A 25,485-nucleotide genomic window follows, 5' to 3' on the forward strand; every position below is an offset into this window, starting at 1 on the left:
TGGGTGGCAGGGTCGGGTTAATGGCAGTACAGCTGGAGAGGGACAGGGCCCTGCAGTTTTGCTTTCCTGCATTAAAGTTTTATGGTCTCTCAGAATGACTTAGCACATTAGCCAGACTGGTAATTTGTTTTGCAGATCATTTTGTGTAAGCTTCAGTTTCAAAAAACCCACTTAGTAAAATAAGAAAGAAGAAAAGCTTGATAATATCTTGGCAGCAGCTTTACTGTTATGGCTCTAGAGCTCAAATGCCATCTAAAGGGAAAAAGAGAGAGGCTATTTTAACCCCCTTTCAGTGCCACAGACTGCCACAGTGCAGAAAGTTCCCAGCACCATCATAATCACCTCATTTTCGTGTCCATCAATCACTGCCTGGCAGATCTGTTCAAGCTCTTTTTGATCCTGTAACAGTTCAAGTTTCTGTTCTTTAACAATTTCAAGGGGAGTCTTCCCTTCTCCCTTCCACAATTCTGCAAGCACCTGAAAATCACAATAAAAGCAGCAAAGGTCAGTGGCTTGACTTACCAACATTGTTTACACGCAGTATTTCAGTTATGGATCCAAGAAGCCCTGGTTTTGCTAAGAGCGGATTGTCTAAACGAGAACAAGCCCAAGATTTAATCATGTGCCTCTCTGAAAGAGCCCTTGTACCTCCCTCCTCTTCTGCCACCTGTCCTGAGACAAAGCATTGCCACTTCCTGCACGAGCCCAGGTTAATGGCTGGCAGCAGGTGCTGCGCAGCCTCCACAGCCCCGGCCCTGCCCGCTCCCCCACTGCCAGGGGCTCTGCAGAGGGGATTGCTGAGCACAACCCCCTGCTCCTCTGGGCTGGCAAGGCTGCTCCTCTGCCAGTACTCCTGCTCTTCTCACATCATTCACGGACCTGCCTGGGAGCAGCAAGGAAATGCATCTCCATGAGCAATGGCTCTGCCCGGGAACTGACGATTAGCTGACTATTGTACCAAGTCCAATCCCAGGTAACTCATCCCATTACCAGGCCTTGCCAGCAGGCTGTAATGAGAGTATGTATGACAAAGCAGAAGAAAAATGGTGCCAAGCAGAATGAATGCAGCAGCTCCAGCCCACCTATGCATCATCCCCAAGTACTGGACTGCTGGGCAAACCCAGGCCTGTGGAATAATCACTTGTTAATGCTAGTGTTTTCCTACACTGCAGCAGGACTATTGCCCTGGAATACATTTGAGAGGAGAGAACATTTATAAAAAACCAATTTCCTTGGGCAGTCATTTTCTGTATTCCCTTTGCTTTTATTTCAGGGCCGTGGGAGGAGAGTAAGAAAACCCTTATTAAAACAGCTTGTTGTGCTCCATCCTGAGCTGAAGATATAATTGTATATTTGGGCCATTGCTGTGTCCCAATATGGAAATGCATGTCATGTCAAAATTTCAGCATTAAATATCCCCTGTAGGACGAAGAAGAGGCTCCAATGGGAAGACAAGGAGGGGCATCCAAACTGCATGTTAAATAATTTGCAGGGCAGCAAGAGAACTCAGGTAGAATGATGCACATGGGATGGGATTTTAACTACCCCAGCAATTTGCTTCAGCGTGACAAATTTGTCGGTACAAAAGACCTTTGGTTAAAGAGTTCTCTATTCACAGCAAGTATTCATACAATTGCTGCAAGAGGGTATTTGTTTGCCAGTGGCACTCTGAAGCTTTTTATGGGATCTTATCAACTCTTCTGGAGACCTTGTGAGAGGGTAATGACACACAGCTGTATTGTGGCAACTACATCTTAAATTCTTCCTTGAGAGAGGGCCAAAGGCAGATCACAATATTGAAGTTACTGATAAGCAGCCAGAGATACAATAGCTATAAGTAACGCTTTCAGATCTTTACACTGAATAAATCAGTGCTGTATATGATGTCTTCTACAAGATCTTCCTTCTAGTGTGATATTTAAAAATCATCATGGCAGTGCTAGCTGGAATAACCCTAGAAATAAATATATCATATCCAACAGAGATTCAGCCTGTCTGCAGCTGCTTGCCTTTTTGTGATGACGGTTTTTTTTTTGTTTTTTTTTTTTGTTTTTTTTTGGGTTTTTTTTGTTTTTTGGGGTTTTTTGTTGTTGTTGCACTCCATTGCTACTCCTGGCAGCCCTTCTACTTCTTCTCTGAGGGATGAAGCAGGAAGGTTTCTGTCCCGGAGGCCTCCCAAGGCAACCATACTGTATGTCACCTTTCAGAATGAGCCCTGTCCTTGCCAGGCACAGCACAACCTCTAGCAAAACACCCTGGACAGTCTAAAGTACTGCACAAATCAGAGTGGACAATGAGTAAGCCTTTTCACTCTCCTGGAAAAAGGCAATGGGATTTTTAGGGCTGGTATGTATTCAAGCAGGATGCCATGGGCTGCAGGAATGGGAAATCTGCAACGAACAAAACCTGTGCAGCCAACCATGGCAGACCAGGAGCAACACGTACATCAGGCTGACTTAGATCAGGGGCAGGACAGCTAGACAGTCAGAGATCCAGCTCCGATTCCCTGTTATGCCTATGCCAAATATTTCCTGGCAGTGAAGAAAGCTTGCCCATTAGAAACCTTGAAGGCACCAGATTTTCTCTGTGACAGCTGCATCATGTGTCCCTTCCCATTTGGTAACAAGCATCTCTACTTAGTAGAGCAACAATGTTATCAAGGCCCTTGCTTGTTTACAGGTATGTAGGAAAGCAGAAAGAGATGTGGCCAAGACCTGTCAGAGATGCACTTTTAAAAAATGTGTTTCTCCACTTGGCAAGAAGTGCAAATCTAAAGAAAGCAGTTTAGAAAACGATTTCAACTCATTTACACAAACTGCCTACACCAGCACAGGAGGATCAAATGATGAAGTCTTCAGAACCAAAACGTGAATCTCAGGCCTCATTTCCATTACTGAAATCTCAGTAGCTTCTACTATTGATTCTTGCCTGTGTGTGATTAGATTTTAATGATGTTCTCTGGTCTCCACCTATACAGGCTTAGCAGCATTGGTCAAGATGAATTAATCAGGACTTACACGTCTGGCTGTCATGGGCATCATATCAAACATTTTGCAGCTGGTGACCGTGCCAGCTGAGTGCTGTGCCTAAGAATGCTCCAACTGGAAACCCTAGCTGCAGTGATTTGCTGCCAAGGACAGGAGGAAAGCAGCAGGTAGCACCATTCCAGCAAGTCCTGTGGGCACCTCTCCTTTCCAGTGATGGAAGCTGTCATGTCTGGCGGGTGTCCCTCAGCCTGTCAGAGAAGTGGGGGGCAGGTTGGGTCCAGTCCTCCAGATGGTGTAGTCATAATTGTCAAAGCAGATGGTTCTCTTTAGATATGGGTACTGTACTCATTTCCCTACTATCTACTTTAAAGTAGGGGTGCCAAGCAGATCTATTGAAGTTATTCCTATGTGGGTGACCTATGCAACTGCAGAAGCCAGCAAAACCCAAGGTCTGCTCTGCTCCATGGCCTGCTGGGTTCGGATCCCCCATGAACCAGCGACAAGGGTGTCCATACGGAGTTGCTCCAGGATGGTTGTTGGCAGCAGGGACAGGTTTCCACTTCCCTGGCCCAGGAACCAGCCTCCTCCCATAATGCCATAACTCACAGGCAGGTCTGTTACACCAGGCATGGACCTGCTGCCAGCCTGGCAACTTGAGGAGCAAGGCCCCATCACAGGCACACTCCCCATCAGACTGGTTTCAGCCCTGGGTGAGCAGCACGGACTCCTCACACTGTGAGCTTCGAAATGGTGCCTCTGGGCTGGGCCACAGGCAACATGTATCCATCTGATCCAGGACGTGCTCACCCACAGCCCCACGAGGGGGAGCTGGAAGCTGCTCACCCCTTTGCACAGGCACACCAGCCTGGAACTGCTTTGGAGACCTCTGGAGTGGGATGCTATGTTTGATGGCAAGTTGGACATGAGCTCTGTAATTATGTACATGGTAATTATGTGAGCACACAGTGCCCTTAGCTTAGCACTGCATCCCACCACACAGTGCTCAGTGTGTACAGCCAGTGCTCACAGCTTTTATCTGCCTCTTTTACTGCCTTCGACAGCAGAGCCGAAACACAAAACCTTTTCAATAATTTAGGTGGTTAACAGCTTCCTGCAGCGAGCACATATGTGTACACATGTCTGTGTGCTTACCCCATCAGACCCTTCCATCCTTTCCCACTGGATCGGTGCCTGCCACTGCAGATCATGCTCCCCTCCCCAGGAGCTGCAATTCATCTGCTGGTGTGTATATATAGCCCTTTCTGCCCTCGGGCCATCCAGTGTCTCTGCCTACTGCTGAGAATTGTTATAAACATTTGTTACTCTTCTGACATCCAGGCAACCAAAATACTTTTCTAAATGTGGCAAGGTTTCTGCAGTTTGATAGCAGCATCACTGGGTGAGGGCAAACTACTGCGACTTCTGGGTCCAGTTTCAGATCACTGAGGACAACATGTACATTACAAGGAGTTGGTAATTAAACAAAAAATGCATTTCTGAAATTCTTGACACTTCACAATGTGTCAGAAGTGCCTGGCACACAAATGTATCACAAAGCAGAAAATCCCATAGAAGAGCATTAGTACCCTGTCCCTACCTCCACAAGGAAGAGATTCAGACTGGAGTTCTGAAGCTTCCTTTTCAAACACAGACACCAAACTGATGGGTGTGCCACAACCCCGCAGGCAAAGAGCTGCTCTGCATTCCAGTGCTTTTCCTATTAATACTTTATCTCCTTTTTGAAGCTTTTACTTTTCCAATACAAAATTTCCAAACACACATGCCTGAAGCCAGGCACTTAAATCCCTATTTATGATGTCTGTCTTATGCAGCTGGCTATCCACAGACACAGACCAACTTAATTAAGAACCAAAAGCATCTCCAAAAAAAGAAAACAAACCAGAAAGTTCATTCACAGTTCATTAACAGTTTCACTGATAAACACTGAAACAGTCACCTAATGCACTTAACTAGAGTATAATAATTAATCTGAAAAGACAAATCATTCCATATAAATGAGCTTGTAACAATTTAAGGTGAATGACTGATTATGGCCCATCACAAAAAACCTCTAAATTTTGTCTACAAACACAGCAGTACTGTTCCCATCATAACCAGTTCACAATTTTAAATATAAATCATCAAGAGCTGCTTTTTCAGACTGTCCTAGGCAAGATGAAAATAAAACAACCCAGCTTTACTTGCTTGAGAGCTTCATGATAGCACTTGCTCAAAGAAGCAAGGATAAAAGAAAGGCCAGACCTCTGTCACTTTTGACTCAGGTACACCAATGCAGAACTCTTTTTGTGACTGCACTTGGATGAATTCTATCCTTTCCCATTGCTAATGCTTGGGAACATAGACTTTACTGTCCCTAGGAACCTAGTAACTGATACTCTCATCTTAACTGCAAGCCATGGATTAGCTCCCACTGACCTTTCACGCAGGCCTGACTGGAATAGTGAAATTGAGATCTACTGTCTGCTCTGTTCAGAAGCAGGATTTATTTGAGTTCAGTTCACATTGTTTAAGTCTACTATTTTGCTTCTGCCCTCTTCTAAAAGTGAATATGCAGATATGTCTCTAAGATTTTATATAAACATGAGGCATTTGCATCTATTATATAGCATAGATACAGAAGTTGTCCTTTATCAACAGTGTACATATTTTCCCTTTAAAGCAATCATAGCACTGCTACACAATGATTATGAAATTGCTACACAACTGAAGTAAGCAGCCAAAGATGCAGAGTACAGCAAAATCAAAAAGGTACTTACCTGCTTTGCTGCTGTAGAAGAAATTTCTTTTTTTTCTAGAAGGTTCAAGAGGTCAGCCAGGAGAAAAGAACTGACTGGGCTAGGGAAAAAGTGGGCAGAAGTTACCTCAGAGAATAAGGTGCTGGAATGTATCTGTGCTACTGCTGCTTGCCTAAAGATCACACAGTTCAGCATGACAAGCTATTTTTCCTCATGTTCAGTACTAATTGGTAAGGCCTGACTATGCCTTACCATCATCACACTCCAAAGACTAAACACTGCTGCTCTTAACTACATGATCCTCTTGTCTGCCATGTATTTGTCTAACTCCATTGAGCAGGACAGAGCCAAGGCCTGTGCAGGACTGCCTGGAGTAACAAACTTCACAGGGAGCAACTAAAGCAGCCGTGAGCAATGGAGTGACATGGTACCAGTCATGAGAAAAGGATCACTCTGTCTCACCACTGCAGCAATGAAGAAGACTGACCTTTCCTTTACTGTAAGGGAATGTTGTTTCAAGTAACTGAGCAGGTCCTTTAGAATCCAGCCGATCACCTTCTTTGGCTTCATTTGGGTCTGTTTTACCACACTTTCAAAGAATTCTGCTAGTCCATCTTCATTCTGTTTATAAAAAGTTAAACGTATCAGAGGGATACTGGAGTGTAAACATGATTACAGAATCACAGAATTGTTAGGGTTGGAAGGGACCTATAGGAATCATCCAGTCCAACCCTCCCGCCAAGGCAGAGTCACCTGGAGCAGGTGACACAGGTTACAATTAATTACACAATTACACTCAGCATATAAATGCTCAGTCCTAAAGTAAACTTCAGCTGTGAATTCATGGCAAAGTCATACGACTTTGGAGTAATCTTGTTAACATAACAGCCAACAATCTTATGCCTAGAACAGGAATACATAGTTCATCTCTCAGCCTGTCTGTTTCAGTGGAACTTCCAACAAATGAGCTATCATTTTTCTCTTAATGCCTCCCTAAAATTTGCATTTGGACAGAAGTTTTCTCATCTTTGCAAGTGTTTTATGTATAATACTAGAAAATACAATGCTTTCACAGGCTGTCATGCTACCTTTTACCAAGAAGAGCTTTTTCCTGAAATTGTCTGCAACTACTTCACTCTTGATCTTGAAATCACTTCTGTTTATTTTGGCTTGAACTAGTAAGTTTTGCTTGCTTTTACCCTTCAGAGATATGGAAAGGTCATATGTAAGAAGCAGGGGTTTATTTTCCAATATTTTTTCTGAGAAGCTATGGTAAGCTTTTACACAGCACACTAATAGCTCAGAAGATATGACAGTGGGAGATTCAATTTATAGCTTAAGTGAAATCTGAGATTGTTTTTAGAAGAACCCATACTGCACAGTCTGTTGAATGCTGTGCTGTTTGTCATCAAGGCACTGATGGACCTTTAAATGCAGCACAGAACTCATTAGGTTTACTGAAGGCTGGAGAGGTATGAAGTGGCAGCTCCTACCTTTTAAAGGAGGAATCCAAATCCAGCATGCCGCTGGACTTCTGCAGTATGTGCCATAAACACACAGGAGGACAAGCCAGCTCTCAGAAGTCAAGAGGTAACAGCTTAGAGATAGCCAAGGAGCTATTCTAAGTATACAGTCATCACAGCAAAAACATTTCTCATACACATACTGACTGCAGCCAGATCTCTGAACAGTTATGAGGAAAAAGAGAGCAGGGTAACCACAAAAAGCCTGAGTTCTCCACTCGCATCCCATCAAAACAGTCTCATTTGTCCTTGTTTTTAAAGGCCACTTACTGCCATAGCAATACAGAATTTTAGACTTTCCTTCTCCAAACTTTCACAACACAAACTTCCAAAAGCTCCGGACACCACATATTTCATTGATAATGATGTACGGTTTTTGAGAAGACTGCAAACTACTGATCTCTGTTCTGTGAAACAAAACAAAATGTACCTAGATTAATATCAGTGCTGCAAAACTGATGTGACAAAAATCAGATCCATCCCCTTCACCTTGAGATCATGACCAAAGAAACCAAGTTCTCAGCCTGGGAAACCACTGAGGTATCTTCTGAACCAAGGTAAACTTTCTAACCCCCATCTAGTTATCTATCTAACACACATTGACATAATTCTGTTCTTCTCCCCTATTCTAATTTAACTAGCAGTTACTCTCTAATCAAATTATGCAAAACTAAGGCTAAATAGACTAGAGGAACAAATTTGACTTAAAAAAAACAGTAAAGGAATGACATGCTTACAAAAGCACAGTAAACTTGATTAAAAACTGTGTGTTAAGCAGAATTCCTAGAATGATATATTGCCAAGTACTGTACTCTTTCTAATTCACCTCAGGGTTCAATAGCACAAACAAACACTCATTATTTAAATAGTGGGTTCCTTTACACTGCAACGATTGTCCAATCTAGGTAGGAAAAAGTGAGCATGTCTGAATGCTGGGTTCTTTACACATGCTGCAGAAGCTTTTACAAACATTCCAGGCAAAGTAGGTCTAGCTTCAACATTATGCACAGGCAAATAATGTCTGCAAATGCCACATGTCTGAATGCAGCTACACAGCTCAGACACAGCACGTCCAGCACTTCCATCATGCACAGGCTACAGAGTGTATCCCTAGCAGTGGGCACATCCCAATTTCTGGATTGTTATAGCCTGGCTGGAGTTACAGTTCTGATCCTGCTGCCAGACCTTTGAAAAATCAAGGACAAACATATGCAGCCTTCGCATTTTAATCAGATGATTTCCAGGCAGCAAATGCAGAGAAGCCCAGGAGAACTCAGGGAGACAGACTTACATATGCTACCAAGTCTCTGAACCCCATACTCACTACTTGTGCACACATAACCAGAAACATTCCCCAAAATTCCCTTGCATTTCATTTTGGGTTTTTTAAAGAGAATGTCATTTTCTGTAGCCAAAGAGAAGGAAAACCCAGTAATGCTAGACTGAAATGAGAACAGCAGAATGTCAAAACATCAGAATGACTGACAGAAATGAAACATTTTCCTTGTTTTCTTGTCATATTAAAAAAATACAGAGATAAATTAATTAGCTTCAGTTTCTAGATACTGCACTACTTGACTTCAATTTGGTTTACATTTTGGGAAACTTTCTTCCAAAATTCACTCCAATTACCAACACACTCACAGACCTGTCCCTTGCGGCAAATCTGAGCTGAAAACTGCACACTCCAACAGGATTTACAGGAATGCTGACTGCCTGTTCTCTCTTCATTCTGAATACTCTACTCTGAACTTCATTGAAAGGAAACCAGAAATCTGGAATAGCAGCATCACGTTTCTAATCCAGGTCACTCCGTGCTTCCATTACATACCAAATATGCTGTAATTTATTCATGCGAGTCTCACTGGCATGAAACCTGACATACCAATATTTCAATTAGATGCAAATTTCTTTCTTAAACATGGTATAAAATTATGATTTCATAGCAGTGAGATGTAAAAAACTCTAGTGGTGTAGTGATTTCAGGAACCTTTTAAACAAATTTAAAATAATACTTTATTTTACAGAATACCAGGGACATTGGGACTGTAATGCAAACTTATTTTTTTAAAGACCAGTAATGTTTCTCAAAGAACTAAAGAAGAAAACTGCTTCAATGTTCAAAAATAAAATGTAATTTGCTTCTTTGTTATTCCCATTTTCACCATCACAGTTCCTACAATAACCAACCATGAGGTAACAACTGCTGCAAAAATGTACAAGACTGTCAGGGGAAAAAAACCCCAGAACATCCAGGAGAAAAGCAGAGCAGTCAAAGAAACTTCAAACTTTTTCCTAAAGCTTCTTGTAAAATTATTTGCATTCTAAAAGAAACTTAAGTTCACCTGCATACTAGCATGTCTGAGAATGGCAGGGCATGAAACAAAATGGTCAAAACCAATTTCTCCAGCACCCTACTTCTGACTGTTTGAAGGAGTCACCAATGTGATTGTTCCACCAGGGCAATCAGCCCAAGCGGAGCAGCCACTTTTATCTGAGTAAGCAGAGGACTAATACATCCACAGGACAACTTGGAATTCACATGGCAAAGGAAGCGATCAGACTGTTTTTTCTCACGCTGTGCTGTGACAGTCGATATATTTTCTGGTTGGACCTCCCTGGACCTCAGCATGCATTTTGAAAATGAAGCATTGCATTAACACATTAATACATTAATGTCTGCATTAATACATTAATGTCTATGCCAATAAAGCTTATTTTTTTACTCAACAGATAGCAAGATGAAAATATTGTAATACCATAACTGGCAAAGCTGTTAGATATCCTTCTTGACTGATGTATTTGCCAGCTTACCAGTTTACAGAGCAAAGTAGAAATTGCATGAAGAAATTGAGTACCCAAATACCATGGAGTGTACATGGCTCGAAGAATTATGAGTAAGAATAATTCAGCATGAAGAAAAATCACAAACATCATTTATTTCTGCAATTTATATAAAACTACCAAAAATGAAGGCATTTACACATAAGGCATTTCAGATATTAGGATATTAATAGGGTACTTCCCTTTCAGTACATCCTGTAATTAGGCAAAGGAGGAATCTCAGTTTCTCAACACCACAGTATGTACAGGCAGCTCCTGTGTATGAGGACAAAGCTCTGGAAGCAAGCTCAGGAGCTAGCCTGCATGCTGGAATACGTGTGTTTGATTGCAACTTTGGCACAAAATGCTTTCTCCATCAAACTGGTGCAGAACAGACTTTGCATTTTAGAGCCATTCCTCTACAACTGCCATTTATTTAATGAGCACTCCTGGGCACTCTAACCTGAAAGAATGCTCATTAGATGCATGCATCTGGCCCTATGAGCAATCCTGTGCAGCCTCTGATGCAAGCTGAAGGCAGCGACGGACACGGCGCTTCCCGATGAATTAAGGTTAACGGGTGTCCCAGTGCACAGGCAAGCAGCTCTGCTGGGGAGTGTGCAGGCTGACATTCTAATGCACAATAAAAGGAGACCTGTAACAAAGAATGTGCTCACTTCATGCATTCAAATGGATGAATTAGCTTATTACAAGCTGAATCCCAAATTTCAGCTTGGAGCTCATTAATTGTCTTTCACGTCGCAAAAAGGAGATGGGGAAAAGCAAAGGCAATAAAGGATTTCAGAAAACAGCTGAAGGGCAATCGATGAGGCAAATATACAGGGCTAACTGGCAGAGATGACAGAAACCACCCATACCAGCAACTTGATACCCACAAAAGGTGGGCTGGTGCCAAGTGAAAGGAGTGGGTACCCTGGGCATGGCTGCCATAACTCCATGTTATTTTATATTCTAAAGAGGGTGCACTTTCTAAAGAAAGTGGTTTGGATTTGTGACCACAGCAACACTGACAACACACAGGTGTTTTGGCTACTGCTGAGCAACTTTCTTTCCCCACAGCAAACAGACCAAAGCCAGGTGGGACAGTCTAACAGCCAACCCAAACTGGTTATATTCCCTGCCCTGCTCAACAAGGAAAACTGAGGGAAGTGCATTTTGGAGGTTGTAGTCAGTGTCATTGGCTGCAGACTGGCAGCACATCAGTCTACTTGTGGAGTGGTGAGTGATTGTATTTGCATCATTTTTAGGTTTTCCCCTACTCCGCTCCTTCACTTAAGTGTTTTTCTCAAACCACAAGCCTTACTTTTGCTTTTCCTAATCTCCTCCCTGTACTACTGGCTTGGAAAATGAGCAAGCAGCTGTAGTACTTAGCAGCTGGCAGGACCACTGCACTACAGAGAGGAAGAAGTAGAAAAATTCAGAAAAAAAGGATTCGGGACTTATCTACCCTTTCTACTCTTACTCTTAATTTAATAGGTTAGAAATATGGGAAAAAATGCAGGCATGAACAGGAATGCTGGCAAAAAAATCATATTTTGCAGCTTATACAATGAAATAGAAAGGTAAGAGCTGCTGACACCTCTCAATACTGTGACTGCAGTCTTGTGACATTGATGAGAATTATGACTCACCTGCCCACCACACAGTCTGCAACTCACTAAAATGGCACAGCAGCACAAAAGCAGTTTTCCTAACAGCTTTCCTCAGAACACAGAATCATTTTCTTCCTGTAGATTCAGCCTCTGTACAAGTGTATTAAATTACAGACATACAAAGATGGGATATGAGGTAGTTATGTGCACAGCTCTCCCTTCATTTATAGTCAAAGGAAAGGATCTCCTCCAGAGGACAATTTAAAGTACTTACAGTTCTGCTCTGAATCTCACTCTGAAAAAGTCCTTTTCCTTCTGTCTCCACTAATGACAGTGGTAACCAAAGTGGGACATTCTCCTAGCTTAGCTGGGTATGTGAAATGTCTAATCTAGGATGAGTATACTAACTCCCTCCCCAGAGTTACCACTGGCAAAGAGAGATAACAGTTTGCATTTAAGAAGCTCATAGTCCTCTAGAATAATTTTGGGAGTTATGAGATTTTGCTGTCAGTTCCTTATTTATAACAGTATTTGCCACACTGTTTCCCTTCTCATCCCCTCTTCTGAACCTATCCCTGGTCAACTGCACTATGAGGTCAAAGTTGATACTGTGCAACCATTTGGGATATTTCCCTAAGAATAAATGTGGGGGGAAGGAGGGGAAGTGTTTCCAATAATGTGGAAGGTAGGTCAAGGAGCACATGAAGCTGAAAGATTTAGACTTTGGATTTTGATTCACGTTTATTAAGTACAGTCAATGTGCCCAGCCTTGCAGCAGGCCCAGAGCTGAAGAGCAGACACTTGCAGACAAGGGACAGTATCCAGAAGTTGTACATTTGTTGCAGTCAGTCAGGGATGCAGCAATGTCTAGACAGACAAGATCAATATTAAGTACCAGTTATCTGACTGCACTTTGCATGAGAAACACTTCTTGGCACACTGTGTGTGGTTCATTTTTTCCACCATTCCATGTGTATGGCTCATGGTACAAAGTATGCATTGGACACACTTCCAAGTTAGAATGTTCATAAGGACTGACAGCTGCTTAATATGACATTTGTAAATCTTTTCAAGAACCATGCACCTTTGAAGTTTCTAGGCTTATTTTAGCATTTGATCAATAGACCTACCAATAAGGTGAAGCTGTGTTCAGGAAGAATCCCATACTGTTCAACAAGCTTTTTCCTCTTCACACTGGGGAGGTCGGGAAGTCTCTCATGAATCCAATCTATATTTATCACTTGCTGATGGTTCATATTAGCTGGCAAAGATTTTGCATCGTACAGAATCAATGGGGGAAGGTTTGGCTCTGGCATGAACCTAGTAAGAATGAAGAAAAACTCCTTTATAATTACTTTCACTCAGAAGCTAAGCAACAAGGAATAACATTTATATCTCAAGTTTATAATTCCCTGAAAGCTGTATCACCCTTTCAACTAAACAAAATACTGAAAATTAAAAATCATTGATAAGTAATTTTATAACTAAACAAAATACTGAAAATTATATCACTGATAAGTAGAAAGAGATCAGGCCCCAAACTGTTGCAAAGCCTCTCTTTCTTTTTCCTTCAGCAATTTTCCACCAATTGCTAAAGGGTTCATAATACAAAAAGGAGTAATTCAAACATTTCTGCACCAAAAATAATAATAAAATGTCCCAATAGCACCAGTAAAAGATATAGAAACAGCCCACTCTTTTTGGCATCAAGCATGAATTACAGACCTGGATAAAAATGGGAGTGGGCTGGCAGGGAAGAACTTGGATTGACAGCCAACTGCCAGGAGTGATCTGGGCAGGTTGTAACCTTTTCCAGCCAAACTTCAAAAATCTTGATGAAATCTCATGCTGTGCTAAAAGCAAAGTTACCGTGCTCAGCAGGGTGCTATCACAGAACAAAAGGCTCCCTTAAAGAGAAGGCCAATTCAAATGACTCAAATAACTGCGATTGAAGCAGAAACTTCACTCTTACATGATCAAATGAGGGGTTCAAAACCACTAGAATAAAGGGCATTGAGCTATAATGACTTCTATTTAAAATCTGCCTAAACACAGATTTTAAGATTAATGTATAATGTGCAGCACTAAGTTACAAAAAACCCTAAAAAACATAGTTTACAGCTCAATACTGTTAATAATCTTAGTACTAGTAATAATCTTTATGGTCTTTTTTTGAAATATCTTAGACTCATCAGTTTTGTCTAGGTTTTAATGAATCTTCTTCTGCATTTTTTCAAATTAGTCTTTTTAAATAAGCCTCATGCCTGCCCCTACCATAACAGGGAATTCACGAAATTATCACTGCTGCATTTCTACAAAAACACAATCTAAAAAGCAGATTTAAATTCAAAGTTTGTGAGACATTTTCATAATTGTTGCTCTGCTGTTACAAAATCAATGGTAGAATATAAGATCTGACAGGAACACAGAGCTGACAAAGCTAAGAGGCTCTGGAAGTTCTCCTGCTGGAAGGTGAACTCTGGGATTAACAGGAAGCTCTCCCAGGGATGCAAAGCTAGGGAACTACTGGGAGGACTGGCACTATGATGGCCCCAAGCACCTGTGCTGCTGCCTTACAGCGTTGCCTCAGAACTCATTCCCAGCAGCATTGCTTTGCAAACAGGACTCATGCCTTGTCCCCTCAGCCTCACAGTTAAATACTTCCCGGGTGACTTTATGGTTCAGTGTTTGTCATCTCACACTTGTGAAAGGCTAAGTACTTAGCAAGGTAGCACCTTCATTAGGTCTACAAAGAACTTCAAGGTAGAAACCTCCCCATGAAATGCTGACACCTTTCAATAGCAGCTAGGATTTTCAAACAGCGTTTGTGATCTGTGATCACAGAATCTAAGCATGGAGAGGCAGGGCTGAAGCTGAAAACTGCTTCCCTCTGTATTTACTTAAAGCAGGTGCAACGCTGAACTCAGAAATTCTGATGTTTTATGTCAGCCATTCTTAAGAATACACTTATACTGGCCATACAGTAAACCTTCAACTTTCCCACTTTGAGCTGAAGTACTCCCAGCCTAGTCTTTGGGAAAGGTCCTGGGGTTTTACCAGAATTGAGACACAAATCCAGATCTGAACTGCTCAGACTAGCACTGATTTTGATACGTCTCTGCCCCTTCCACTGGAAGGTAAACTTCCAACACATACTCACTGTACTGACTAACTTGACATCCTTATTACATTGGCTACACTTCAGAAATTTAATAAATTTACAGTTTGTCAAATTTTAGGTCTATTAAAAAAATACCGATAATCCTGTTTTCCTTCTTTGTCTCTCATTGGTACTGTGCACCTAAAATAAAAACAAAACAAGATGTGGTAAGAGATACACCACAGAGTTAGTTTTATGGCAAAACCACAACCCAAAACCTTTGCCTCGTGAAGATTAGGAGAGCCAATTAAAACCACTTCAAAGAATAAGTGCATGTAAGAGAGCAGTCATTTTCACAAACACTGCTTGATGCAGGACACAATCTGTTGTGAAAAAGCCTCAGCCTTAAATTACTCCCTAAGAGGAGACTATACTTGTGAACATTAACTTCAGAAGACACAAGTTGAGCAACACTATATTACAGCTCCTGATCGTGTCACTAGGTATATGTGGGCACTCAAAAGCAGCTACTCCTATGTTCCTCCCAAAATAAAAACTCACCCAAGCTTGGAATCAAAGGCTCTCGTTTCATTCAAAATTGTCCCTCCATTTTCAAGTTCTTCAATTTGCCTCTGTATTTCATAGTCTGACAGTAATAAAAGAAAAAAGAGTAAGCTTGTTAGACTACAGTATTAGCTTTAGTGCACTCCACTATTTCATTTTTCACTGCTATGCCATAATGGAAGACTTCGTTGTTTTAAGCTTAATGAAATCAACAGCAATAGTTATGGGCAGAATTATCAGTCACTGTCTCTCTCTCCAGCACTGCTTCTTTCTTTGTGTGTTTTCCTCATCTGCTTTCATTTCCTTTAAATGGAAACCATTTTCTCCCAGGCACTGCAGTCCAATCATATATTCCTGGTGACCTTGCAGTCACCCAGTTCAGTTTTCTTTTGGAGAAGTAACAATCAGCTTTTTTTTTCCTCATACCCAAGCTGCATCTGAACTTCACAGACATCACACACCATACTCAGTGGAAAACAATCATCTCCACTGGAGGACACAAAACCACTGCTACCATATTTTAGTCCATGCTAGGCACTGAACCACCTTTTTCATTCTTGTAGGCAGAGGTTTTACTGCAAAAAACCTGCAGACTAAAATTCCTGCTCTTCCCAGAGTATGCCATACTAAGATTTATTCTGTCAGGGAGCAGCAAGAGTGGGGCTGCTCCATAAAGAGGGATAAGCCAGGAGTGAAGGGTGGCCAGAGCCCAGGCCATGCCTTCATGATCTGATGCAGTCCCATGAGTCTGAACAGTGTGAGCAGGGCAGGTGCCACCAACAGAGTCCTCTGACAGTGCCAGTGGAGGTGAGGGGATGAACTAAGTCCAGGGCCCATTCAGGGAGCTCAGGGAGAAGCAGAAGGAGCTAAGTTCTAGGAACAAGACTACAGAACAGGTCCAAGGTCCTTCAGGAGCCATGACTGAAAACTGGCACACCTGTCACACAGCCATTCAGGCAAAGTCTGAAGGCCCCAGCCTGAGCCAATGGGACTCCTGTACCCACAGGCAAGGCACATGGAGGAGACACCCAGGTGAAGTCTGTCAGGGCATTTAAGGCCAATTACTGCACTCAGGAGCCTGACATATTTCATGTCAGACCACATAAAATACCAACAATGCTTTTGCAATGAAGCAACCATCATTTACCTATTGCTTTTGCCAGAAATCGTATGCTATTGATATTCTTCACTTCAGTCCTCACTCCATAAGGCTCTCCAGGGTGATGCACAGAAACATTGGCATCCACTCTCAGCTGACCCTCTGTAAAAGGAAATTTTATTAACAGAACAGTCTGCCCTGTACACTAGAGCTAAAAACCTTGGCATGCTTAATAAACTGCATGTTATGTGCAAAGCCGTAATAGCAGACTTCTCTATGTTCAGAAAGGAGTAACAACCACTTAATCATAGCTTTCTGCATGTGATTCCATCTCAAGGGACTGCCTTGAATCATTCAAAATAGTTTTAAATCATTGCTCGTAATTCCTCTCAGAAAACTGCATGATGCAGTGCAGCACAGATCCTCTAAGCCATACAGTGAAAAGAGCTTCTGATTCACAGATCTTAAATAAAGGGCAGAATTAGACAAGCAAAGTGGTGGATTGTGAGCTTCCATTCCTCTCAAAGCAGCACCAAAATACCTTTTGGAATGACAATTTGATGGATATATACTACCCTAGCATGGAACACAAGAACTTAAGGTTATTTTCAACAGATTTACTAAGGTGTTCTTGGAAATTTACAGCTCAAGGACAAAATGTGAGCAGCAGTGGATTTTTTTTGTCATTTTCTTCCTCCCCTTCAAGAAATTGCAATCTTAACCCCCAAAATATCCCTGGCTGCCAAAAACTGTACAAAGCTTTATATAAAAGCATCATGCACTCTCAGTCCAAAATGGATCAATGTCCTTAAAAATTTTTAGTGACTCAACCACAAGGAAGTAATAATTGTATCTTTCTAAGTATTGCCCCTTTAAAGACATCTCTTCTGAGAAGAAAAGCCTTGCCACAGTTACCAACTTCTGGGAATACACAAACAGGAGAGGTTGTATTACATCCTGGAATCTTAAGAAACATTATTTTCCCCATATTACACAGTGAACATCTGTAGCCTTTCCCTGTGTTTTTTTTTTAATTCATTTTTTTATTTTACATGCAGATAAAAAGAAACAAATGCCTACTGATTGGATACATTATAATATTGTAGAATTCTAAATGAGAGTGCAAAATGGCTCAGAGATAAAACTGTGAAGATGCTACAGCTTCAGAATCCCTTCTGGTCAATAGATTTAAATTGACAGACAAGGCCTTGGTACAATTTGTAAAAGCAGGCTGGATGACAGCACACTAATTTCCTCTGTCTTCACAGAGCCTTGCCAGACATGCAAATGAGACAGAGATGCTGGAATGACCCAACATCTCTTTCAAGGGAAGTGTTTTGCATGTGCTCCCTCTTTGGGGTGAAACTTGTACTTGTTCCAAACAAGGAATAGCCTTGTCCTGCCCTTGCTTAATTTGAGACGTGACCTGTTTCTACTTGGATGTAGGTGTCAGTGTGACCAGACAATGAATTTAATCAGGCATGAGGAAAAGACCCAGGCTGCAAAAGTTCCTAAAAGAAAAAAAACAAAAACAAACAACAACCAAAAAAACCAACCCCCAAAAAAGGGCTTTTTTTCTTTAAGCCCAGCTTACTTTTCTTTCACTTTACAATGAAAGCATCTTTTCATCTGTTTGTTGTTAATGAAATAACATCTGATAAAACTGGGCACGTCTTCACTGTACATGGAAAAGCCCCTAAAACCTTCACTTAGAAAGAAAAAAAAAAATCCACATACTTTTATAGCTACCTTTCCTGAAAGAAAAATATTTCCAATACTGGGATTCTCATATAAAGACAGAAATCTCCCTGCGATAAAAGACACCACAATGCAATTCCAATGGCAATCTTAGGGCCAAATTCAGTAGTGAAAAATGATTGTGTATATGTATGCCCACAAAGGCCCTTGAAGAAGCATCCAAACTGGCTGCTTAATACTGACAACTGTGCCTTATATGACATGTGGGACACTTGTGTGAGAACAGATTCAGAGAAATAGATAATGCCTAGCTATTATTATTTCCCGCTACATTAAATTAAAGTTGCATCAGTAGACAACATTTATTGGATCCCATTTATTGTGTGATGCATAGACCACTCTGACTCAGTTTTCCAGGAGATATCCACTTGTATAATGGACTGAATTTGTTGCCAGACAGTGAGGCCAACTGTCACAGGCAAAAATATAGCTTACACTCTGAACACTAATAAGCAGCTGTTAATTGTGGATGTGTGTGAAGAGGATGAATGCCTGAAACCACTTTTAAATTCTTAAGCAGATGTCTGCTGTATGCTACCTGTAACCATGTGCTAGTTTTAAAATTTTGGCAACATTAAGACTGAGGAACTAAGTGGCATGATCTGAATCTCACAATTAATGAGACAAAATCACCAGTGAGGAGGGCTGAATGCAGGCTATGCTTCTGCACATCACCTGTTGTGAAAACTGGGGCCTTAAACTTACAGAAAGAGCTGGTGCCAGAAGCAATGTTTCCTGCAAGAGGAAGTGGTCTCAGAAAGATAGGTAATCCTGGCTAAAATTAACCCCAGAACCCATTTCTGTACATGCTGTTGTTTACTCCATCTCATCCATGACACCAGCACAAGTTTAGTGCCCACTTCTATTTTATGACTAGCTGAGACCTGACACTTAGAAGATGATCCATGCTCCCACTACTTTGTCCCTTTGTCCCTTCCATACCCTACAATTAATCCTTGCTACAGATCTTCTGTGCTGCAGTGCTGTGGCAAGCAAGACAAGAGAGAGATGGAGAGAAGCACCACAAGAACCCTGGGGATGTTTCTTCCTGCCTAGCTTCATCCTGTAAAATTACTGTGTGAGGAAACATAACATCTAGTACGGCAAAGCTCGGCAGACAAAGACAGGCCTATAAGCATGGCAGACATTAGGACAGACTGAGGATTGTAAAACAACAGCTAGAAAGAGGCTATGCATTATAAGCAACCATAGAGCAAAGTAACTGGAAGCTGCAAAACTCCTGCAAATGCAGAGAATTACTGGTGACAAGGGAACATGCTTTCCTCCCTTCAGTACCTGCCATGACTGCCTGGCTGCTCCCAAGTGTTTGCAGAATGAGCTGAAGCTCTCTGACTGCTGCAGCTGCTTCTTCCCCACAGCACATATCAGGCTCCATGACAACCTCCATGAGACCAACTCCTACCAGGAAAAAAGACAGGAGATTTTCAACAATAGCTTTTGATCTTGGCATATGAGAGTGCAACTGGCTAACACATGAAAGAACTTGGACTTCTTTAAAAAAAAAAACCAAAAAAACCACATAAACCCCCATGTATTATTTAGTAACTGTCACAACGGGTCTAGCTGCAGATTGCTAGAAAAACTTTTCCTGCTATTTTTTTAAAGTAACTGACAACTGCAGACAACCCCCCACCCTTTGATGACATGCAGATCAGAAGGACCCATTCTTCTAGAAGGACTCTGATTTAAAGCCAATTGGGTTTCAGATGCAAGTTTATTTATCTTAAACTAATTCTGGAGCAGGCAGAACTGTAAACAGATCTAGTCTAGCTCTTAGCTTCAGGACCTAGCTTTCAAGGAACCTGAGCAGCCACAGCCCTGAGCTCCAATGGACACCAGAGTACTTTGTCCCAGTTAGGCCAGGCCAGCAAGGTTGCTGCCCATGTTGTGCACTCCTTTGGATCACTCCATTTACAATTTCCAAGTTAAAAGAGAAAATCTACATTTCTTCAAAGCTAATAATTAAGAGAAATGTCTGACTCATGCACCAACAGATTCCAACAGCTGCTCTTTCTATACACAAACTTGATTCACTGTATCTGTAATATTTAACTTTTTTTAACAACACATACAGTGCAGAGCTTAAATAGCTGAGTGGCTCTATGTGACACAATTTTGAGCAAACTGGAGCCAAGAGATTTCTAACTTGCTACTGCCAATTGCCATCAACCAACAGCAAATGGGAAAGGTTTACTGGCCATTAAAAAATCAAGTATTCCTCTGTTTCCAGTGTAACAGTCATTTTCATGAATTATTTTTTCAAGGAGAGAGCCAAAAAGCTGTTTTTATTTTTTGCCTGTTTCCTGACATCTATTTGCCTTTAAAGACGCATCCTAACCCAAAAGGAGGAGAAAAATAGGAAAATATTCCAAGCCTACCAGCCCTATTCAAGTCCACGAGGGTTTGGCTCCTTGTATCATCATGGAGACTTTTTCCACTGTCTTGCTCCAACTGAATTTGTTTAATCCTCACAGTTTTGGTCACCATCTGGCTCATCTTGTTGTCTATGCAGAGACTGTATGACAGACTTCCATTCACTGCAATAGGAACTCTTTGCTGAGTGATTTGATAGCCAGCCTGTCAACAAAATTAGTTTTATACGCAACTGAAACATTCACTTTTCAGAAAGCAGACCAAGTGCTAATATAACTGACTAAGAACAAAACTGAAAATGCAACATCTTTCAAAGTGACCTATATAAGAGAGAATAAATGCACATGTAAATTCAAAAGTAACTTTGCTTAAATGGAAAGGAAGTAAGCTAGAAGATGAGTCTAGAATTCAACATAACAGTAAGAAGCTGGAAGTCTGGAAAAAAAACAAGAACTCCTCAATAACAGACAAATATACGACACCATACGAATGCTGAAATAATCAATAATCAAATGCACAACGTCTTGCCAAAGATGACAAACTTCTCTGATACTGCCCTGGGGCAGGAAATGGACTGGAGAGCTTGTTCCATGCCTGTGGTCCCACAATCATGTTACATGTTGTTTGAAGCCAGTTACTGTACTTCCATCCCCAAGCTGGGGCTATCACTCATCCTCCCAACAGGCTGCCCACGCCCTTTGTCTGTTCCAAACTGTATTCATTAGAGGGAAGGAGAGGGAAGGGGTGGAGGTGTGGAAATCAAGAAAATGAGAAAGCTCTATTTCATTAATGTAGCAACTTATAAGATAAGACACTGCCACCCCACACAGGACACACAGCTGATAAATGCCACCTCATGCCTGGGACTCCACTCAAAGGGGGATCTGCTGGCCAAAACAGTGGCAAGGTATTGGAATAACTGCAATGATGTAAAAATAGAGAAGTGAGTCAATGACAGCTGAGATGGGGTCCCCTTTGCTTCCTCCTTCCTCACCTGCCTATGGCACTAGAGGTGAAAATGAAAAAAAAAGTCTGCCAGACACAAATTATTTGGGAGGAGTATTTGTGTATTTTGCAGGGATGATGAGCTCACTCCAAAATGTAGAGATGGTGAATTCCAGGGCACTGGAATGGCGAACAGTGGTCTGGCCCTGTCAACACCCCAATTTACATATGCAGTGAAGTGCATGACCTACTAGAAATAATCACTGTAAGAAAAAGAAATAACTGACTCTATGCAGCCTATGCTAGTCACAGGCTCTTCTCATGTCCTAGAAGTTCTCATTAAAATAATTTTTTTACAGCCTGAAATATTGAGTGACAATAAATAATATGAATTCCATTTCCCATCCAAAGCCCTGTTTTCAGGAGTGACAATAATCCCATTGTCAAATGACCCTAAGAGCTGGATTTATCTGTTCTATTCAGCTCATTAGCCTAAAATCTGCATCTTATTACAGGGTTCCTGACTAGACTTCGCTATGAAATGTAGGTCAGGCAGTTTATTGTCAGTTCTTAAACTGCAGAAGTCAGTCAGTTAAAAACCAGAATTACATGTTTCTAATAAAATATGTCAGCATCTCCCTGACCATATCTCCATGCTTATGTAACCAGAGGATGATCCTGTAATTCATGTCTGCAGAGTCCCACAGTTTCTTCCACCTCAACTGTTCTCTTGGACACATGGACGTGGATTCTTTCCCAGGACAACATTCACCCATAAATCTGCTATCAGCAGACTAATAGCAGCAGACATCACAAGAATATGAGACTGATTTCAGTTTAACAGAGTAAGCACTAAAAGTAAATTGCAAACAATTTGTCTGTGATGTTTTTGATGTTCCTCCATGATGTGTAAAGGAATTTCAAAAGTCATATTTATTTCCTGCTATTTCACCTTTTCCCCTTCAGGTCTTGAAGTGGGCTTTAAGATAGTTCTACATGTTTAAAAAAAGTACTGGCAATTCAAACTGCTAAGTTTGCTTTTCACATTCCCAGCAGGTCACTGCACAGCTCCCAATAAAAGAGCCTCTTAATGGCTTACAAATATTTGCAAAGTTATCCCCAGAAACCAAATCAAAATTATAGCAACTTCACAGAAGAGCCACAAGTTCACAACCTAGAGAAAAATAAAACAGAAATCCTTTCTGAGATCCAGGTCTCCACTGGACAACTATAATATAATTCTCTTTCTAAGGTGGGAAGCAATTGTATTTGAAAATGTTTTGTGCAACTTCAAAATATTTTCAATACCTGAACAAGAGTGGGAAAGAAAGTAATTTGGTTAATAACACAGCACCTCTACAGATTTGTCTGGAATCTGAGAGGTCTCCCACTCTGCTTCTCTGGATGTCTGAGACTCCCCACCTATAGAGGGGATAAGCTAACATGCCTGATCTTTCCCAAATAAAATCAACTCACATATTTTTATTTTCATGTCATCAGATCTTCACCCCAAAACCAAAGAAACTAAAAATAGCTTCCTCTCTTTGACAGATTAGCGTTAAACTGAACATTCAGTACCAATAAGCTCACACAAAAATAAGTAAAAAATTACAAAGGTTTAATGTCTTTAGAGAGAAAAAAACGCCCAAATACTGCTGCATCCTCTTGCATGGACAGAAGTCAGGTTCTTAAACTATTTCAGTATTTCTACATCCATATCAAATACAGCAAAATACATCTGACTTCCAGTGGCACCGTGTACACATATGAAATCTACCAACAAACTACACTGTAAAGACTCTATTCCTATTGTTTTGTTTTTTTTCATTTATTGGAACCACAGCTGGGAAAGTTTTGAAGGCAAATTAAATATTTTTAGGTCCCTAAGCACACACAAAAAAGACCCTACTGTGTTTATTCCACTGGAGCCTGTGTTAGTTATACATTCACCTTAAATGAAGGACTTTTATCAGATTGCTTTTACCCTAACAGACAATTAGTACAAAACACCAGGAATGGACAACTTAAGGGACAAAGCAGCTCCAGCTCCCAATCCAATTACATTAGGCTACTGGAATTGTGCAGCTAAGCAAGGAGTCAGCAATCAGAGCAATCATATTCAATCAGTGAGCACAAGGCTACAGCTGCCTGTTCCATCAGGGCACAGTGCAGCATCCTGCTGGGGTGAGCAGAGCACTGAGTGAAAACAGAAGCGGCATTCTGCACTCCTCCCCTACTGCCATCCATACTGCAGACTTGTCCTTCCCAGAGCCCAGGAGGGACCAGCCACACTGCATACTTACAGGCAGATCTGCATAGAAGTAGTGTTTTCTGTCAAACAAGGACTTCTTGTTTATGCTGCAGTTGAGAGCCAGGCCTGTCATCACTGCTGCTTCTACACATCTCCTGTTGAGAACCTAAGGAAACATGACACATGGTTTTGCTCAGATACTCAGTATGTTACAAATGTGTCTCCCACACACTGCCGTATAAGGAGCATATATTCAATTTCACTTGCCTTCAGTCATCATTAGATCTCTTTCTTTGTGTGGGTAGCTCTTATTCATCATTAAAGTTGCGGCAGCTATAAATCTGCAAGGCTTTACCATGAAAATACAAGCTATTCAGTCACTTTGTCATAGCACATATGGAGGTGTGCACTTCTCTGGCTCGCTACTTTTGCAACATTCAGTGCTTTTGAATCTTTTGAGGACACAGGAGACAAATCACAGCCCATGATAACTGACTTGTAACCAGCTGTCAGCTCATACTGGGAATTTGAAACACAGGATTTGCATTAGGGACTGCAGTGCTGTTACAGTAGAACACTTCAGAGCACCTGTAACCACAGAACCACAGTGAATTTATGAGTATCTACACATACCATAGATTTTAATGCTTTGCTTAACCAGGATGAAATGATGCACACTTACATCTTTGCTGAAACAGAACCCAAAAGACAACAAGCGATCCTGTGGCTACAAGTATACATGTTTCCAGCACCTAAGAAACCCAAGTGATAAAGGTTGTTGCAGAATGCCATGTGATCTAAAGATCCAGCAAGGTCTTCACAAAGAAAAAAAGGAGTTAAATGCAGTTTTTTCACTGGATGGACTCATCATTCTCAGCACTACACCCTTCACCTCAGCAGGGTCAGGATCCAGAGGATTCCACTCCAAAAACTACTGACAAATGATGTTTTTTTCAGATGTGCTCTCATTAATTTAACAGTTCGTTTAACTAACACCAAATGGATGGAACTGAAAAGGAAAAAAGACTGATTTTGTCTTACTACATTCTGACATGCTCACACTTACAGCATTTTGAAACAGGAACAGAACTTTATCCATCTTGTTCTGCACTGTACAGCTGCCAAGAAGTCTATTTCCAGCAGGACCATTAAAGGAGCACATTATGTAAAAGAATGTACATGACTTCATCTGCATTGACCAGAACATAAAAGGCTTAAATAAAGTTTTCTTCCATGCTTCTGACAGTATTTACTTTTTATATTCTCCAGCCTGATTTCTGAAAACATATTAAGCAGCTGTACATTTCCCATCATCCCACATCTTCAGCCAGAAAATGAATCTCTTTATTTTATTCATTTAGTTTTTTAAAAATCAAAATAGTAAGAGAGGATATAGGCAACTCTTCATGTAACAAAAACCTTAAAATTGCTTATACAGAAAAGAAATGAAATATTTAATACATTTAACAAGGGAACTTTCAGATCTTTAGTGTAGCTATATATGGCTAACTAGAACACATCATCTGTTCAGGCATATTTTACTTATTAAAAAATTTAAGAGATACATAAAGCAAATTCCAGACAAGAAAAAAGGAAGAACAATCTCCCTTTGAAATATCAATCCACAGCAAAATGCATGCAATTAGTCCTGACTCTAATCTAAAGAAAATTG

The 25,485-nt window shown here is 41.1% G+C and overlaps 1 protein-coding gene across 1 annotated transcript in view; it reads right to left on the reverse strand.

Moving 5' to 3' along the window:
* GATB (glutamyl-tRNA amidotransferase subunit B) overlaps window positions 1–25,485 on the reverse strand; it is a 42,277-nt gene that overhangs the window by 2,372 nt on the left and 14,420 nt on the right. The window contains exons 3-12 of the mRNA XM_066549137.1: window positions 23,866–23,979; window positions 20,623–20,821; window positions 19,520–19,642; window positions 16,514–16,627; window positions 15,364–15,448; window positions 14,959–15,003; window positions 12,833–13,022; window positions 6,231–6,364; window positions 5,765–5,843; window positions 343–477 (exon numbers count right to left, since the gene is read on the reverse strand). Coding sequence (XP_066405234.1) covers window positions 343–477; window positions 5,765–5,843; window positions 6,231–6,364; window positions 12,833–13,022; window positions 14,959–15,003; window positions 15,364–15,448; window positions 16,514–16,627; window positions 19,520–19,642; window positions 20,623–20,821; window positions 23,866–23,979 — 1,218 coding nt within the window. The remainder of the gene's footprint in view (window positions 1–342; window positions 478–5,764; window positions 5,844–6,230; window positions 6,365–12,832; window positions 13,023–14,958; window positions 15,004–15,363; window positions 15,449–16,513; window positions 16,628–19,519; window positions 19,643–20,622; window positions 20,822–23,865; window positions 23,980–25,485) is intronic.

The sequence above is a fragment of the Molothrus aeneus genome, chromosome 4, assembly GCF_037042795.1.
Source record: "Molothrus aeneus isolate 106 chromosome 4, BPBGC_Maene_1.0, whole genome shotgun sequence".
NCBI lineage: Eukaryota > Metazoa > Chordata > Aves > Passeriformes > Icteridae > Molothrus > Molothrus aeneus.